The sequence below is a fragment of the Pituophis catenifer genome, unplaced genomic scaffold (genome assembly GCF_029215685.1).
Source record: "Pituophis catenifer annectens isolate HBS135680 unplaced genomic scaffold, rPitCat1.0.hap2 SCAF_6, whole genome shotgun sequence".
Lineage (NCBI taxonomy): Eukaryota > Metazoa > Chordata > Lepidosauria > Squamata > Colubridae > Pituophis > Pituophis catenifer.
Genome location: NW_027256886.1, coordinates 33,756,554 through 33,775,858, shown reverse-complemented (window position 1 = coordinate 33,775,858; position 19,305 = coordinate 33,756,554). Strand labels below are relative to the sequence as shown.

The following is a 19,305-nucleotide window of genomic DNA, read 5'->3' as shown; positions in this document are numbered from 1 at the left end:
GATGCTTTTCAACCCATGTGGGATAAACACAGCATTGATTGTTCTTATAGATCATCATTGTTGTAACCTGTATGGGGAAGTTTTCTGCCTGGACCATCTGTGATCGTCAAAAACACTGTCACAGCAGTTCTGTTCTTTTCTAAGTAGATAAGAAATTGGTCTAGTGGGAAATTTCAGGACTTTTAAAGGAATTTAGGCTCCTTTACCTTTTTATGCCCTCCAAAAGTTTATTAAAATCTGAATTTTCCAGAAAGCATTCCAATGATCATTTTTTTCTATACCAGAACCTTTTAAAACCTTCACATTAACTAGTCAACGTTGGACTATGAATTATCATTTTGAATACCTAGTTGATATGAATAGCCAAGATATTTCAAACTAAAACAATTCTGAGGAAAATAAATGAAGAATGCACCCTTGCCTATCAAATACAATCTATTGCATTCTACAATGCTGTATAAATAGAATCACCTGTATAAATCCATAAAAATACTATGCTTTGAAATGCTATAATTTATTTATACCAGGGATTGGCATTATTTTCTGCAAAGTGATGAAATCTTGGAGCCCATACCAAAAAGAGTGAGACCATTTATCATGTATTTTTTCCATCTTTTTAACAGTTTTTTTCCTACTGAAAAAAACTTAAATGATTATTTATCAGAGATCTGAACTGTATAATTGCAAAACAATTTGGAAATCATGCAAAACTTCACAAAAATATTTTATCTTAAAAGCCTTTTGGGGGAGAGAGGGGTATATTTGTCCAGCCCTGCTTTCCTTGGTGCTCTCTAAAAAGTGTGATATTCTCAAATATTAATACTGACCTCTGAAATTTTGTTTTGCAGTGTGAAATCTTTGGCTTCTTCCAAGATATTTCTTTCTTCATTTGGCTAACAACAACAAAAATAAATAATTCATAAACAGAACTTCAGTGGCTCTCAAGACTGCTAAATTCTAAAACTGTTGGTATCTTGCATGAACTTACAGTAACTAGAGGGTATTCACTGGCTGGCCGTGATACGGTTTGGGAATCTTTTATGTATTCTTCTGCAACAAATGCTTCCTTCAATCCAGGGAACAAATTTTCATACTCCGTGGGATCAGCTAGGGATTCAGCAGCTTTCTGATTGATTTTAGAAAGATTTTCTCTCCATAGTTTTACAACCCTGAAACAGATTAACAGAAGCTCAGTTCTGAACAAAATATTTATACTGCATAACATTCATTCATTCATTCATTCATTCATTCATTCATTCATTCATTCATTCAACCAATTAATTTATATGCCGCCCCTCTCCGAAGACCCAGGGCGGCATAATTTCACAGTTCAGTTACCTTGAAACTTGACTTGGCAAATATGTTCGTGCTAAGAAAGCTGCTTCTGGTAATCGTCCAGTTTTAATCAAAAGTTCAAGACAATGGTCAAGCCTACAATGAAACAGAACTTCTTTTTAAAAAATGGACTTATATCAGTAATATAACAGATGTGTGAGAAGTGTGTCTACAATATTTCTATAATGCTGCAAAAATCTGTAATATCTTCAAAACAACCTATTTACCATTGTTTCAATATTCAATATGGGTTCCTGACATTGGATGCATGTAACAATGTTACCTGCCTGTACTTGTTTCCAATTCAGTTCTTGGCACAATTTAAAGTGCAGGTTTAATTTATTAAGTACTTTAGGCTTTGGCACTTTGATACTTGTAGCACAGCACCTATAATCTAAATATTAGTGGTCAGGGCAGAGAGAAACTCCATGTCTAACACTTCTAAGAAATGAGAAGAGCTGAGCATTGACTAGAACAGAGTTTCTTAATATGTGGGCCTAGGAACTCTAGGCATTCCCCATGATTCTCAGTGGTCCACTAAAACAATCTGCCAGCCTATGTAGAAAAAATAATTCAATATTACATTACCTTCAAATGACTTGAAACTGTGTCAATTTAATTTTTAACATGGTAAATATAACCCGGACAACATAGGATCCTCCATAATTTTTAAAGTGGTAGGAGGTCCTGAGAGAAAACGTTTAAGAAACACTAGCCTAGAAGTTGCTGCTTCTCCGTGGCATCTTTGATATTGTGGAATGATCTCCTCGCAAAGATCAGATTCTGTTAAAGTCTAAAGTTAAACAAAAGGTAGTTCTTGGGGTATAAAATCTACCCACCCAGATTTGGAAATCATAGAAATTGAAGAATATTGGTCAAAAGAAACAAAAATAAATAAAGATGCTGACCAAGTTGAAAGACAAATACATGGTTACATTAATACTTTTGAGTCAGGTTTTCCCAAACTTTAAATAGTCATGGGGTTACCTTGTTTCAGTCTTTTATTGACTGAGTTGTCCCTTTACGCATGTGCCAAAGGAAGCTCTTTTAATGTGAAGAACACCCAATTGCCAGCCACTGAAAACAGCTGTCTTAACATTTTCACCCTTTCCCTAGAGAACCTACAAGACTCTGGTGGTTGCAGCGATATAGTCAGAGAGGAATAGAGAGAGATTTTTGTGTATTTTCTAAACACCATATTTATTTTTTGAGGATACTTTGGAAATGCTACTGAATATGACTGAATGTTTGATACTTACTCTCCTTGCAGAAAGTAGCTCATAAATGCTACATTGTTCTTGCCATCTTTTTCTGCTGCTTCAGCTAGCTTGTTCACCATACTAGTATTTCCTGAAGCTGTGGCTAAAAGCAATAAGCCACCATAGTCTTGTGCATGATGCAGACATTCTTGGGCAAGGCCAAACTGGCACTTATTGATAGCAAGTTCAGCTAGCTGCTTCCACTTCTGCTCAGACTATAAAAACAAAATATTTTCATCTTTTGAGCATCAAACATGTTAAATGGTTTTGAAGATCACTGGGTTCTTCTAGGGCTTTTTACACTTTCTCTTTTGTATATTACTTAAAGAAAAATATTATGCAACTGATTATCATATCAAAGCTATGAATATGCCTTTTCCAAAGAGCAATATGTGTTTAATTTATAGAAAGTTACTCCCAGATAATTCAACATTCATATTATGGTCACTAAACCATGAACTTTCAGTAAGAACTTAAGAAGATTTTGAGCTAGCTAAAAAGCATGACCATTTCCCATCTCAGAAGAATCATCTGAATCATTCATAATTTTTCAAGATAAGTATGTGTTCTTTTTAAATGATTCAGAAAAATGTGTCTTTAGTATAGTGTAATTGACTGTTCATGATTTATCAATAATTTGGACAGGAATGATTTGAACAAAGATAGCTGGAATTCATTCTATTCCCAGGCACTCAAAATTCTATTTCTTTTACACAAGTCAGATCTGGTGCTGATTCATATAAACATTTATTCTGTTACTAGGCTTATATGCAGTTAAAATTATGGTCGACTTTGAGCAGTTCAGCAGTAAGAATAAAAACAAAATTAAAAATGTACAGTAAATTACTGAGACTCTGAGGAAGTCTGTTCTCTTCTAAGACATCTTCTCACAGAGGAAACAAATACAATGACTCTGGAGACCGATTCTTCATTGCTTTCCAAAAAGCAAATGGAGTTAGGCCATTCAAATATTGTGGAGGATTGTGTTCCAGAGGATGGGGTACTTCTACTATATTTTTAAGATGATACCAACATACCTCTGCTTCCAATGAAAGTTGATATGCAATCTTAAGCTCACCAAGCTGAAGAGCAAGCTCAAAACGATGTTCAGGGTCTGTTGATACGGCAAGTGCTTGCTGTTTGAAACCCTAAATACATTTTAAAAACAGCAACTTGTTACTGATGTAATTTTCTTAACATCCTATAGAAAAGTAAGCTTTATCCCGATAGCTATATAGTTTCAAATGTTTAAGTATTAAATGTTAATTGATCATTTCCATTTTGCTAAATATGCAGCTGTGTAGTGCTAGAACAGGGGTGTGAAACTCAAGACTTATATCTGGCCCACAGGGGCCGGTCTGGAAAAGCAAAGGACTGGCCTGTGGTGCCTCTGCTAGCAAAAATGGGGCATGGGTGGTGTTCCCCCCTCCCCAACCGGTTTTGGCCTCCGGAGTGGCCCAGGAGGCCTTCCTTGACTCAGAAGGTTATAAAAGGGAGGAAAAGTAAAACATTTTACCTTTCAGGCTTGCAGGATTTTGCTACTATAGCCTATGTCAATAATTTATAGTTCTAGTCTTCCTATGGAGTCAGTTTCTTGATCTGGCCTCTCTCTCATAAGGTGATCAAGTAGATCAAGTAAGTATTAAAAAACTAAAATCACAGAAATGTTTGCCTCCCTATTTTTTTAAGTTTATAAAACCATGTCTGCAGAAGTGTGGCCCCATGCCATGTCCACCCTGGACACGCCCACCATGGCCAGCATTTCCCACCCGGCCCTCGAAGGTCCTGATGTGGCCCGCATTGAAATTGAGTTTGACACCCCTGGGCTAACATATTAAAACAAGACTAAGCAATACAGGCTGCCTATTATTTCCCCTCCCCCTCTTAATTTTTGGTGCCTCAAGCATATCAAGGTGGTATTGATACACTCCAACTGTAAATTGCCGAAGTATAGCTCACTTTTCAAAATAGGTGCCTGATTACACCTATTTTACACCCAGGTATTACAAATAAGGGTTGAAAATCCTGTTCTTTCTGATAACACTGTTGCCTTATTAATACACTGTGGAATCCTTGGTGTTCTCTGCATTTGGCTGTTTCCTTGCAGACATTTCATCATTTGCTTGCCCTGTCAGTGTTGGTAGGAGTATGGTTTTTCTTCTTGGTAATTAATACATCTGATATTTTCTGAGTTCATAATTGCTCCTTACCCCCCAAAGCAAAGAATATTGGGACATCTTAATTTTAAACAAAACCTCTGATTGTTTACAACATAAAATTCCACTACATATTAGATGCGTAGTTGTTATTGAATGACAAGGGCAAAAGTTTTTACCTGCTTCTCAAGGAAGTGTGCAACTCTGGTCCTCTGTTCCTTTGGAATTGTAGGGAGAACTTTGTCAGCCATACTGAAGTCTCTCCTCATGACTGCAGTCTGATATTCTAGCACTGAGACTAGTAAGGAATAACTCACTATATTTAATTCTTTGTCACCAAGGTAAAGTCTGTTGTCTTTGGGGATATACCCCAATAAATACATTGTTCTTTAAAAAAAGAAAAAGACAGAAGAAAGTATGTTTCAACACAGATGTAAAGTTTCAAATAGTTGGGTCTGAGAAATAAGAAAGATTAGAGCAGTTATTTATCTAATGTAAATAGGCAAATTGCATCAGCAAGCCTGTTCCAATTATGAATAGATACGACAAGGTATTATCAAAATATACTAAATAGGCACTGACAATAGTGGAAAGGTTTTTCTGAAGCAACCAATTAAAAGCAACTGTGCTGTAATCATAAATATCCAGAATTCTTCTTTTTCCTTAAAAAATAGTTACTGAGGAATAAAGCTGAGAAATTGTGTAAAATATTTAGTTTTATGGATTACATAACAATAAAGAGTTAGGATTATGAATCCTCAGGACCTTTACTGGAGTCCTAATAGGACTCCACCATATAACTATCAACTCTTCCCACCTTCAAGACTTTTACTAGAGTGCTGGAGTCCTGTCAACGTTATTCCAATCTGTACAGTACCCTAAGGACTATATTCCTGTCCATTTCTGGCACAGCACTATATGCATGTCCACTTCTGTCCATTAAGAATGGATAGAAGGCACAATGGCAGAATCATTTTAGATCAACAACAACTATATCTTAGGAGCTACAAAATGCTTACCGGTCCAAATGTGCAATAGTGACAATTTCTCCTCCAACATAGTAGTTTAGTCTGTTCACAGAGCTTGTATAAATAAAACAATCTCCCACCCAAAGTCCTGTTTTCACAATCTCTTGAATTTCACCAAGGACCTAGTGGAAGAGTAAAGATTTTACACTTTGTAATATCCCAATATATTCAGCAAAATGTTGTCATTAACAGAAGTTTAGCCATATTGGCAAATGCATGATTTCATGAGCTCTGAAATGAAGAGCTCTTAAAATATGAATTTGCCAAATTGAATAGTATTTTACTAAAACAGTGACGTAATAAGCAAAAGGTGAACATTCACTACCCGAATATATAGTTTGATATCTTATTATGAAGCAAAAATTCACAAGTATATTGATATACCCATTCACTTATTTTATCAGGAAAGTACATCTATACTAATACAATAGACTACAAGCTTATTGTTTATTTATTAACATATATTGACCAAAGATCAGATCCCACTGTACAGATACCTCAAAGGCATCTTCAATGCCATCTTCAGTGACTCCCTCATGTGTATCTTGTGCGGTTGCAACTTTTTCAGAAAGGTATTTCAGAATGAAGAATGATTCTTCTGTAGCAATGCAGACAAGTTCACCCGAGTCAGACCAAAAAATCTAAATCAAAACAACAGAAGCCATGGGCGGTGAAAAGTAAGTATATTGAGCTGAATATTCTGCATTTGAAGAAAAACATTAAAAAATTCAGTAAGTACTAATACTGTATTTATTGAATTTAAAAATTTTCTTCAAAGGGGTTACAATTAGTATCAGTTTAGCTTTATAAAAATTTAAGCTTTATTTATTTACTTACTTATAACTCATTTCAAACAATCAACTCTAAGTGCTACACAGCTCCCCAAATATATAATCTGGGGTTAAAAACTGATTGGTAAATAATAAAATTTAAAAACATGTCATGCATTATGATTGCATATAAAACGAAGAATCACATTCGTTAAAATAAAACCAATTCACCTGGAGGGATACTCATAACAATCTAGTCTCCATGGCTTCATCAAATAAATGGGTTTTCACCACTGTTCTAAAAATCAGGAGATTCTTAGATAATGAATGAGAGTCAAGTGAAAAAACAACTCACATGTTTGGGTTGTATTTCAATTCTGCGTACCAGTTCTGTATTTTCCCAGTCATAAAATGCCAAGCCATTGACAGATCGGACACCCAATAAGAAACCACCATATATACCTGTACCAAAAAGAAATAGAAGTTAGTATCTTACTAGAAAATGTTTGTTCCATCTGACTAAATAGAATACTAAGTATTAAAGTGCGTAACATGCCTTCTGCTCCAAAATCAGGTTTAAAGGATTTCTTCTCTTTGAAGTTTTTAAATATCTTGACACTGCTGTTGCTTTCTCTGATTGCATACCTGCACATAAAAGAATTCAATATAACTTCAACATGGCAATGCACATAATAAGAAGTAGGCAACAATAGGTACCCAGAATGCCTATGGTTTGCTCAAACACTTCATTATTCATGTTTTCCAGGGCTCAAGTGAAATAAGTGAGACATGGATTACATATAAACCACCAGCCATGCAAGCCTTTATTAAAATGTTCAAATATTAGAGTTTATTTTTAACATTTTTCAGATGTTTCACACTTATCTGAGAAAGAGTAGTTCTTTCAGTTACACATTATACTTTTTAAGTGAGCTACTTTGTGTGCTCCATAATATACAAAACTCTTACTATGATTACTTTACTTACTCAGAAGAATCATGTGCCCATGCAAACTCCTGAGCAGAGCCAAAGCTCTTGTTTCTCAGTGCCATAGCAGTATAAATGATGTATTCGCCATCCCCACATACTACTACAAATCTGAAAAACATAAACATAATAAAAGAATTAGACATGGCTGCCAATTGTAAGACTCAAAAAAAGTATTAGAAATATATATATATGTATGTATGTATGTATGTATGTATGTATGTATGTATGTATATGTATATGTATATGTATATATATTTGTTTTCTGAGGTTTTCGCGGGTGTTTGTATGTAGGTCTTTGGTTATTCGGGTTTTCTCCCGCATAAAATTGGAGCCAAGACACCTCCAATTTTACGCGAGAGAAAATCCAAATAACCAAAGACCTACACACACACACACACACACACACACACACACACACATATATGTATATGTATATATAAATATAAATATAAATAAACAACAGCGGCAAGGTCCAAGCCCTGGGTACACTCAAATAGCACTGTGAAAAAAAGGTTTTTTTTACAGAAAACTATTTATCAATGCCAACAAAACTGATTGGCAGTGATGGTGTAATTCAGAGTAACAGAGTTCCATACAGTATGTTCCTAAAATGCCTTTAGCTCTGCATATAATTTAAGACAAACCTTTCCCCTGAAACCTTCTGAAAAATGAACCTTACCGCCCATTCGGATTATGCTGAATAGTTTGAGGATATATTTCACAGCTGCCCATATCTTTCACAGCAAGCGGTAGCCTCTCCCCATCTTTAATTTCTGTATCTCCCATTGCTTTGAGATTAGCTTGCTGAATTTCTGAATGCTTGGCCCAAATAATCTTTCCATTTGCATCCATTGACATGGCTGGCTCTTCCCGACCAAGCTAAGAAGAAGAAAATGAAAATGAAAATAGAATAAAACATCCTATACCTTCTCCAAACCACTTTGCTTACACCTATGACATTTACAAAAAGTAAGAAAAATCTCAACCAGTGTCTGTTTCTCACTTATGAAAAATAGGCAATCTTCAGCTGGTGTATATCATTATAGATTTTCTAAGGCAAACATACTTTGACAATGATGCTACCCTCATCATATCCAAGGGCCACATTGTTTGATCCTCTTAGGCTTGCAACACACCACACGCGTTCCATGCCATAATTCAAAGTACTTTCCAGACGATAAGTGCTTGAATGCCAGATGCGAACAGTTCCTGTATTTAAAAAAAATAGACACCATAAATAAACCTATACCATGATTTATTATTAGGTTTTCTTTACAAATTAAATCAGGAATATTCCTATGAAACCTGGATTTGAATAATTTATAATTTTAAAGCAAAAAAATGTACAATATGGTTGTGATAGGCATTTCTATTTTTTACTCTTATAATATATGGGAGTGGAGTAAATAATATAATGCTTTAAACAAAATATTAAATTAATTTCATAAATGTATTTTCATGTAATTTCATAGAAGATTACCATCTTCAGAGCCAGTGATGATAATAGGAAGTTCAGGGTGAAAACTGACACAAGAAACATTCTGTGCATGTCCTTCCAGAATTTGCACACAGGTTTTATTCTAGGAGAAAATAATGAAAATAACCGATAAAAGATTCAATTGCATTAAATCATCATGATGATCATCAAGATTCAATTTTACTGGTAAAATAATAGCAATAATAATAATTTACAAAATTTATATATTGTCCAACTCTCAATGACTCTTAAATGATAAAATGAGAGTTTTTAGAAACATGTTTAGCATTCTCCAACAACAACAATCTTCACCTGAATAACAAAACACAATCATAAATCCAGTTTTCAGTTAAAACCCAGCATGTACAGCTATTTTCTATCATCCCCAAATAGTTTAGAAATAATATGGTATTTCATACCTGGTAATCCCAGATCTTAACAAGACGATCATCTGCTCCTGAAATTAGGTAAGGCTTATCACCTCCACTGTAGTAATCAATACTATTTACACCTTTCTCGTGCCCTTCTAAAGTAAAGTTGGGTGAAGAAGAGCCAAGCTGCCACACCTTCCCAAAAAAAATGAAATTAGATTCTTAAAAAAACAGTAGGCATAGATGTACCACCACAAGTTAATAAATACAAAGTGATTCTGAAACCTTCAGCTACATTAAATTTATAATATTCTGCTCAAATTCTTAAGTAAAATTAAATCAGAAAGGAAAAATAGATCATTCTAAGAATTTAAAATCTTAATATATTAGAAGTTTGTTCAGTTTTCCAAATGAACACTGAAATTGAATAAATGATGAACTTGCTGAAACAACTTCAAGCTTAATCAAAAGGAATACACATAAAAACTTTTTCTTTAGTCTGTCAAACACTTTCTGCATCGTGACAAGCTGATCTTAGCATTCATATTGAATCTCCACAATCCATACCTCGAACCCTCAAGCAATAGCTAATTAAAGCAAAAACTGCACTCCAATGTAATGTTTTAATACACCAAATATACTTAAAAGTAACCAAGTGCACTTGTATTATTGATAATCAACTTCTGTAAATTCATAACCAAATATCATAAACAATATATATATTAGTTTAACTAGGTACCTGGAAGTTGTCAGTGCTGCTATAGAAGTAGTTAAGCATTTACAAGAAAGAGCCTTGGTGGCGCAGCAGATTAAAGTACTGTTAAGTAACACCAGCTGCCTGCAATGACTGCAAGTTCGAATCTCACCAGGCTCAAGGTTGATTCAGCCTTCCATCCTTTCGAGGTAGGTAAAATGAGGATCCGGATTGTGGGGGCAATAAGCTGACTTTGTATAAAAAAAAAAGAACACCAGCTTGTGTGTGTGTGGGGGGGGGGGGGGCGAAAGCCCTACTAAGCAGGTATATACAAAAGTATGAAGGCTATTGCTTAACGCATTGTAAGGCGCCCTGAGTCTCCGGAAAAGGACAGCATATAAATTGAACCAATAAATAAATAAATAAATAAATAAATAAATAAATAAATAAATAAATAAATACAAAGTGATGAAATTATTTTATTTTAAATCAATAATTTTGACTTTCCAAGTAACAGTAATAGTAGTTACTATTTCCAAAAATAAATTCTTTATGCATATATTATACCTTGATTGTTCTATCCAGAGACGTACTAGCAAACTGGTTATTGTCCTTGGGATTTATGACAATCTGCATTACATAATGAGTATGCCCTTCAAACACTTGAGAACAGGCCCATTTTTTATCCCAATCCCATAGTTTAATAAGCATGTCATCTACAGGAGAGAAAGAACATAAGCCATTGCAATTTTTTCTATCACTACTATTACCCGCTTCACAAAAATTCCACATTTTTATTACAATGAAAAATTTAACTTAGGAATTAAACAGCATATATACATGTTTAACTACCTTGCAATAGTCAAATAGTCTTGAAATTTAGAAATAAATTTATAAAATCTACTTGACAAAAAAAGATAAAACCTAGACAACACATCAAGCATCCAACTATAAATACTGGCATTCTGTAGTTTTGATTGAATGGTATTGTTGAGGAATTCGCAGAACAACCCTTGAGTAGCAAGGGTATGCACATGAAAAGCGATTGAGAGTAGTTAGGAAATAATACAGCCAACACACAGATACACTGAGTTGCAAACTCAGTTGCAAACAGTAGCAAACACAGCAAAAAGCAAAGATATCAGCAAAAAGAAGCAAAGAGAAACAAATCAGGTTTCTAGCTCCCTTTTAAGGACATTGGCTACAGAGCTAACCAATCAGGACACAGTACGATGCAATACAGCAATACAGTGGTCTTAAAGCTATATTGATGTTTTATATATTGCCAACCCAACAAGTTAGGTAGAATCATTACCTAACAAGTATTGAGTTATTCCATTACAAAAAAGTACTTCAACCAGGGTGGATAAAAATCAATTTAAAATAAAAAAATTGGATTTTAAAAATTTAAATTGGATTTTTTTGATCTTTATCAAATTTATTTTAATAAAATGCTTTTAGGGTGAAAATCTAAAGATAGTTTACTATTTAAGATAAATTAATAATTTAGTTCACTCATTATGAAATGGAGCTTAGTTATATAGTATGAGGCTGTATATTCTGCAATATTGGGACTGCCAGTGAGTTAACAGCGGGTCAGAGAAGGAGCTGCTGAGGGACAGAGATGACAGTTGCTCTTTAAAAATCATGATTTAAATCAAGTTGATTTAAATCAAGCCTTTTTACTAGTGATTTAAATCATGACTTAAATCCACCCTGGCTTCCACCTTCAGAAAAAGAGGTTTTGAGCTCAGGGAATGAAAAGAAAGCTGCCAAGAAAGTATTGATATACTTACCACTGCTAGTTAGAATGAAAGGCTGCGTAGGATGCACAGCAATGCAGCGAATATAATCTGAGTGTGCTTCAAACATATGTACCCTTTCCAAAGTATTATAGTTGAAAACTTTAATTTGCATATCATCCTGTGGGGGGAGTAAAAATCAAAGGAATAAGTAAAAGCATCACTGATTGAACTGTTATGATAAACAACTGAGAAAATGAGTGCAGAATACAAGGATGATGAAATGTTCTAAATGTAGAAAAGACCATATTACTGCAGTTGTATCAAGAGTGGAATTTGGGAGAAAATGGAAATTGAAGGAAATGAGAGGAGTGAAAGAAATGGAATACAGTTACTGTAGTTAGCAAAAGATTTATGTAAAAAAATGATAAAATTGATAAGAGTGAATGAAATGTGCGCATTAAGAGGAGATGTGAAAGATATTGTAATGTAGAAAAAATATTATGAAACCTGAATGTTGTGTGTAGCAAAATCTGAAATGTAACATATAAAAAAGCATGCTCACTGAAATACTGAAAAAATAATTTTATTTGATTTTTTTAGCTGCCCAATTCCAATGGGCAGATAACAAATTGAGCAGAATCCAGACTTATTTAAAAAAACATAAAGGTAAAGATAAAAGTTTCCCCTGTCCAGTCGTAACCGATTCTGGTGGCGGTGCTCATCTCCGTTTCTTAGCCAAGGGAGCCAGTATTGTCTAAAGATCCTTTCTGTGGTCATGTGGCCAACATGACTATACCAAGCCAAGATACACTGAATGCTGATAACTTCCTACCAAAGTTGTACCTATTTATCTACTTGCATTTGCATGCTTTTGAACTCCTAGATGGGCAGGAGCAACGGGAGCTCACCCCATTGCGCGATACTCAGGTCTCGAACTAGGCTGTCAGCTTTCCAGTTTACAAGCTCAGTGTCTTTAACTGTTGAACCATTGCACCCCCATAAAAATGTCAAATCAGACAGACAGACCATCTAAAATACTCTAATAAACAGATAAATAAACAGAACAAAAATAAGCCCAAATAATAAAACATAAATTCCGGGCCAGGCACAAAAAGCCAGGTTTTCAATAGGCTAGAATTTTAAAAAAAGCATACAACACATTAAGAGGGTATGGTAAAATGAAAACTTTTGAATGAAGGGATTTCTCAGTAAATATGGAATTGCATGTTGATTGCTAATATGATCAGTGAAATATAACAAAAGTAAAGCATGCATGACAATTGATTTACTAGATTGTTGTACGCCACCCAGAATCACTTTTTTGTGAGATGGACAGCTATATATATTTGATGAATGACTAAATAATGAAATGTTTAATGAAGCATTTAACCCCAAACAGAAAATAAGACTCTTGACTGTTTTAGGAATAAAAATATGAGAAATGTTGTGATGAATTTAGAGATTAGGAATATGTACTTTTCTTTGCAAATGTCTGATATTTGATTGTATTATTCTTTTTTACATTGTTTTCTGTTCATGAATTGATCTCCATCAATATCATAGAAAGTTCAAATACTATTATGTGACCAAGTTTTATAATGACATGCTTAAAAATCTAACCAAATTACTTATTACACTATAATCAGTATGATTTTATTTGCCTTTTCTATTTTTCCCTTTTTCAGGGTATTTTATTTTTATTTTTATTTTATTTTATATCTAATTTATATACCGCCCTTCTCCCTGAGGACTCAGGGCGGTGTACAGACGAATAAAAACATAAATTATAAACATTAAAATAGAATTAAAATAATATATATAAATTTGGCCCCGTAATTTAAGAACAATAACAAACCCATTTAAAACATTTAAAAAATTAAGAAAAAAAGTTAAGCCAGCCCGGCTTGCTGAAAAAAGAAGGTTTTAAGGGCACGGCGGAAGGCACCGAGGTTTTGGATTCTCCTTATCTCTGGGGGCAGTTGGTTCCAGAGGGTGGGTGCCCCCACAGAGAAGGCCCTCCCCCTGGGGGTCACCAGCCTACATTGTTTGGCTGATGGCACCCTGAGGAGGCTCTCTCTGTGGGAGCGCACAGGTTGATGGGAGGCCGTCGGTAGCAGCAGGCAGTCTCGAAGATATCTAGGTCCTATGCCATGGAGCGCTTTAAAGGTGGTAACCAACACCTTGAAGCGCACCTGGAAGACCACTGGGAGCCAGTGCTGCTCATGCAGGAGAAGTGTTGTATGGGAGCGCCATGCAGCTCCCGTAACTACCCGCGCGGCCGCATTCTGGACCAGTTGGGAGCCTCTGGGTGCCCCTCAAGGGGAGCCCCATGTAGAGAGCGTTGCAGTAGTCCAGGCGAGATGTGATAAAGGCATGAGTGACTGTGCGCAGGACATCCCGATCAAGAAAGGCCGCAACTGGCGTATCAGGCGGACCTGACAAAAAGTCCCCCTGGCCACAGCCGTCAGATGTTCCTCCAAGGACAGCTGCGTATCCAGGACACCCAGATTGCGGGCCCTCTCCAAGGGGGCCAAAGACTCGCCCCCAATAGTAAGAGATGGAGTCATCTGACTATATCGGGATGCCGGGAACCACAGCCACTCAGCCTTGGAAGGGTTGAGTTTGAGCCGGTTTCTCCCCATCCAGATCCGCACAGCCTCCAGGCACCGGGACATTACTTCAAGGGCATCGTTGGGGTGGCCAGGGGTAGAGATGTACAGCTGGGTGTCATCAGCGTACTGGTGGTACTTCATCCCAAAACCACGGATGATCTTGCCCAGCGGCTTTACATAAATGTTGAACAGAAGGGGCGAGAGAATCGACCCCTGAGGCACTCCACATATGAGAGGTCTCGAGGTTGACCTCTGCCCCCCTGCCAACACAAACTGGGACCGGTCGGAGAGAAAGGAGGAGAACCACCGTAGCATGGTGCCCCCCATCCCCAACTCTTCCAACCGGTGCAGCATGATACCATGGTCGATGGTATCAAAAGCCACTGAGAGGTCTAACAGGGCCAGAACAGAGGAGCAACCTCTGTCCCGAGGCCTCCAGAGATCATCTACCAACGTGACCAATGCCGTTTCCGTGCTGTGCCCGGGCCTGAAACCCGACTGGAACGGATCTAGATAAGACGTTTCCTCCAGGTACTGCGGAAACTGTCATGCGACCACACTCTCAACAACCTTCGCCACAAAGCGAAGGTTGGAGACAGGACGATAGTTGGCTAATACTGCCGGATCCAGGGAACGCTTCTTGGAGAAGCCTCACCACCGCCTCTTTCAAGGCCATGGGGAAGTAACCCTCACTCAGCGAAGCGTTAATAATTCCCTGGAGCCAGCCTCGTGTAACCTCCCGGGAAGCCAGTACTAACCAGGAGGGACACGGGTCCAGTAAACATGTGGCCGCACTAAGTCTCCCCAGAATCCTGACCACATCATCAGGGGTCACAGAGTCAAATTCTTCCCATATAACATTCTCAAGACTATTTCTCGTCACCCTGCCCGAATCTACCCAGTCAGAGTCCAACTCCCCCTGGATCTGAGCGATTTTGTCATACAGATATTGTCCGAAATCCTCCGCCCTGCCTTCCAGGGCGTCCTCCCGCGCTCCCGTGTGAAGCAGGGAATGGGTCACCCTAAACAGGGTGGCCGGACAATTCTCTGATGACGCAATAAGAGAGGAAAAGTTGTTAAACTTTGCCGCTTTTATCGCCACTAGGTAGGTCTTAATATGCGATCTTACCAGTGTTCGGTCAGATTCAGCGAGACTGGCCCTCCAACCGCTCTCCAGGCGTCTTTTCCGGCGGTTCATCTCCCTCAACTCCTCGGTAAACCAAGGAGCCGCGAGGGATCGGCACTGGGTCAGAGGCTGCAAAGGCACGACTCGATCCAAGGCCCCACCAGCCGCCCGATCCCAGGCAGCCACCAGGTCCTCGGCTGAGTCGTGTGCCAGATCCTCAGGAAATGGCCCAAGCTCCATCTGGAACCTATCAGGATCCATCAGGCACCTGGGCGGACCCATCTTATTGGCTCCGCCTCCCTGCGGTGGGGTGTAGCGGTTCGAAGGTCCAGGCGGAGGAGCGAGTGATCTGACCATGACAAGGGTTCCATGTCTATATCCCCTATAACAAGATCACTCGACCACTGGCCAGAAACAAAAATCAAGTCCAGAGTGTGCCCCCCCCCCGTGAGTGGGGCCATGAACTAACTGGGTCAGGTCCATGGCCGTCATGGAAGCCATGAACTCCCGAGCCATCCCAGATGTTTCACCAATGGACGGCAAGTTGAAATCACCCATGACCATAAGCCTGGGTGTTTCAACTGCCACTGTGGCTAACACGTCGAGTAGCTCAGGCAGGGCTGCTGCCAGGCGGTAGGGAGCCAGGTATGTAAGCAGCAATTATTAACACACTAGAAATAATAAAAATATTGCACTATATTTTATAAACAAAATACATGTAAAAGGACTTCATTTTATCTTTATTATTTATTTATTTATTTATTTATTTTTCATATTTGTATACCGCCCTACTCCCGAAGGACTCAGGGCGGTGAACAGCCATAATAAATACAAATACATATAGAAGTTAAAAACTATTAAGAAACAGATTAAGTAATTTAGGCTCAAAGATTAAAAAACATCCAAATTTATCTAAAGAGGTTTAAAACCCAATTTAAAAGACAGTTTAAAAGCCAATTAAAAAGGGAGAGTTAGGCCAGACCAGCTTGTTGGAATAGAAATGTTTTCAGGGCTCGGCGGAAAATGCGTAAGTCTTGGATGTTTCGTAACTCCGGGGGAAGCCCGTTCCAGATGGTAGGTGCCCCCACAGAAAAGGCTCTCCCCCTGGGGGCCGTCAGTCGACATTGCGGGCTTCACTAGATATAGATTGTCAAAGCCATTCTCATCCTGATATTAGAAAAAAAACCCTGGGCAACAGTTAATTTGGGGAAAATCCAGCATGCAGGCAAACTAAGAAGCCTAAATTTCCATACTAACATGGGGCATATATTTTAATTGTTAAACTGCAAAAATAAAGTTTGCAGTTTACAGAAAAAGTTATCACAGTTAAATTTGAACTTCAGGATCGCTAATTTAAGTAAACTATAGTATATCTCAGTAGTTTCAGAAATATATATGACACAAAGGAACAACTTACAGCTCCTGTAACAACCCAGTTCTTTCTTGCCACAAATTTAGCTGCTCTGACAGGTAAGTCACATACTTCAAAAGTCTTCACCAGTGTCTGAAAATAAAATAGTGTTAATTATTTTCATGCAAACAGATTTTTCAAAGGGTTACTCGTCATGTAAATTATAGCATTCTAAGGCTAGAGCTAAACATTTCTAATAATTTTGTTCTAATACTACATATTTGGTGTGTGTGTGTGTGTGTGTGTGTGTGTGTGTGTGTGAAATAATAAATAATTCAAAATTTCCTGGATACGTCCAGAGAGGAGAAAAAATACTAATACCATAAGTGTAACCTTTAATGGGAAGACATGAGAGTTAATTTAAAAAATGTATAAACTGATTTTTTTAAAAAACATACACAAGAATATTATTTTTTGCATAAATCTATCTCTATAATAACAATTATCTTTTCACAAGGGTTACCAACTATATTTAATATCAGGCTTACTTGTGTTTCATGGTTCCAAACACAAACACTGCCATTGTAAAGGCTAGCCAGCATCCATGGTTCTGTGGGATGCAAGTCCACACTCTTCACTCGGTCAGATCGAGCTGTTAGTTTCCGCTTTATATCAAGTCGGAGAGGCTAAACAGAGGAAGATTTATTAGGCTATTTCAAACAAAAACAGTATCTATGTAACCCCAGACCATAAAGCAAAACTAGCAAGCAAGCAAATACTGTCACTGACTTCACAAAAACATTCATGATTATGTAAAAAGAGCACAGTATCTATGTAGATTAATCAAAGTAAGATTTATGGCAATAAAAAACAATCACAGTACTGATATTAATAAAATAGTTTGGGGCACCTCCTAGAAATGGGCAGGAATGCAATTGTACAAATAGAACAAGAGGCCTCTAATTTGTGAAAACTAAAACCACAATGAAAGCAAAAGCTTCAATATAATTTTTTAAAAATGCGATGCCTCTTTAATGCAACTGTTAAGAGAAAATTAGGAGAAAACAAAGGTCACTGGCAAAGCATGAACATTTTATGCTTTTATGTTCCAGATTTCTAGTCCTTCACTCATGTCTGAAAATGAAATACAATAATCAAAAAAGGAACACTCTGATAAGGTTGAAATAATCAGAGTTGATGGTACTGGATCAAGTCATGACAATATGTCAGTTAAAAAAACTAGCAGTGTTATTCTGCTCAGTGATAAAACAACTCCCATCTGTTCAAAAATGCATTTAAGCATATGCATTTCTCTCTCTAAAACTCTGGAAATGCAGATTTAGTTTTGAACAAGTAAAGGAGAATCACTACAAGAATCATGAAACTTTTACCAATCACCTAACCCATGGGTTAGCTATGGGCTGCCATAGCTATGGGCTGCCATAGCTATGGGCCGCCATAAATTAGTCCTAATTTAATATGTCTACATTAAGGCAATTATTATCCATACTGAGAAAATCTGGATGGCCATTAGATGGAAACACACAGAAACAGAAAAATCTCTTTTCTGCCAATAGTGACTGTCCGGTTAGGCTCAGTTACCCAGTCTGAAAAGGGCATGAATGAAAGCAACAATTGCAGCATTGTTGAATGTTCATATATCATAACAGAGCATGTACTTCAAAGCCTGTCCTTTTCCCAGCAACATTTGGAGCAGATAATGAGCTAAGTCCCAGGTAAAGTAACTGACAATAATTGACCTAGGTCCTAGGAGGTAGGTCATGCCTAGCAGTTAAACCCTCTTCAGATCATAGATGTCAATTCTAACAAAGAGAACCGAAAATTTTCAAGTCGTATGAACCCATGCGGGGCTCTTTTGATTCAGCAGCATCTCTTGCAAAGGCAAATTGCCAGAAATAAATGAAATCAAGCTCAGACTCAATAAGTTTTCCTCTCCCGATCATTTTCCGACGGAAAACAGATTTTGCAAAGAAATCATCAAATAGGGGTTTGCTCTCGCCGTATATCCGTATATCTCGCCTAGAGTCACGGCTGGATTTCTGCTTATTGCAAGGCTCACTAACACGCCGAGCTTCTATCGTTTAACCTACGCAAACAGCTGCTTGAAAGAGCAACGCTGCGGCTCTTGCACGAATGGAGGTGGAAGCAAACAAACCAAGTCTCTTCCACACGTATTCTTGACCCGACCCTTGTTCGATCTAGCCACGTTCCTCGGCCTACTATTTATATGGAAGCCTCCACTAAAACTCTTGTTTCTGAGACTCTCAACCGGCCCCACCTTACCATAGCGCTGGCTCCCGCGTCGGCTGCTCAGGCCACCCAATTTGCCGAGGTTCGCTCCCAGCTCAATTCACCGACGTGGAGTTTCCG

General features: G+C 37.5%; 1 protein-coding gene across 1 annotated transcript in view; it reads right to left on the bottom strand.

Annotated features, from left to right (window-relative positions):
* The window catches only part of COPB2 (COPI coat complex subunit beta 2), a 22,668-nt gene extending 3,363 nt beyond the window's left edge, over nt 1–19,305 (bottom strand). The window contains exons 1-20 of the mRNA XM_070944866.1: nt 19,219–19,305; nt 17,463–17,600; nt 16,981–17,067; nt 11,877–12,003; nt 10,648–10,796; nt 9,435–9,581; nt 9,019–9,118; nt 8,605–8,747; nt 8,218–8,417; nt 7,536–7,646; nt 7,105–7,193; nt 6,904–7,010; nt 6,276–6,419; nt 5,770–5,900; nt 4,930–5,137; nt 3,632–3,742; nt 2,595–2,809; nt 1,339–1,431; nt 989–1,169; nt 828–893 (exon numbers count right to left, since the gene is read on the bottom strand). Coding sequence (XP_070800967.1) covers nt 828–893; nt 989–1,169; nt 1,339–1,431; nt 2,595–2,809; nt 3,632–3,742; nt 4,930–5,137; nt 5,770–5,900; nt 6,276–6,419; nt 6,904–7,010; nt 7,105–7,193; nt 7,536–7,646; nt 8,218–8,417; nt 8,605–8,747; nt 9,019–9,118; nt 9,435–9,581; nt 10,648–10,796; nt 11,877–12,003; nt 16,981–17,067; nt 17,463–17,600; nt 19,219–19,221 — 2,550 coding nt within the window. The 5' untranslated portion in view covers nt 19,222–19,305. The remainder of the gene's footprint in view (nt 1–827; nt 894–988; nt 1,170–1,338; nt 1,432–2,594; nt 2,810–3,631; nt 3,743–4,929; nt 5,138–5,769; nt 5,901–6,275; nt 6,420–6,903; nt 7,011–7,104; nt 7,194–7,535; nt 7,647–8,217; nt 8,418–8,604; nt 8,748–9,018; nt 9,119–9,434; nt 9,582–10,647; nt 10,797–11,876; nt 12,004–16,980; nt 17,068–17,462; nt 17,601–19,218) is intronic.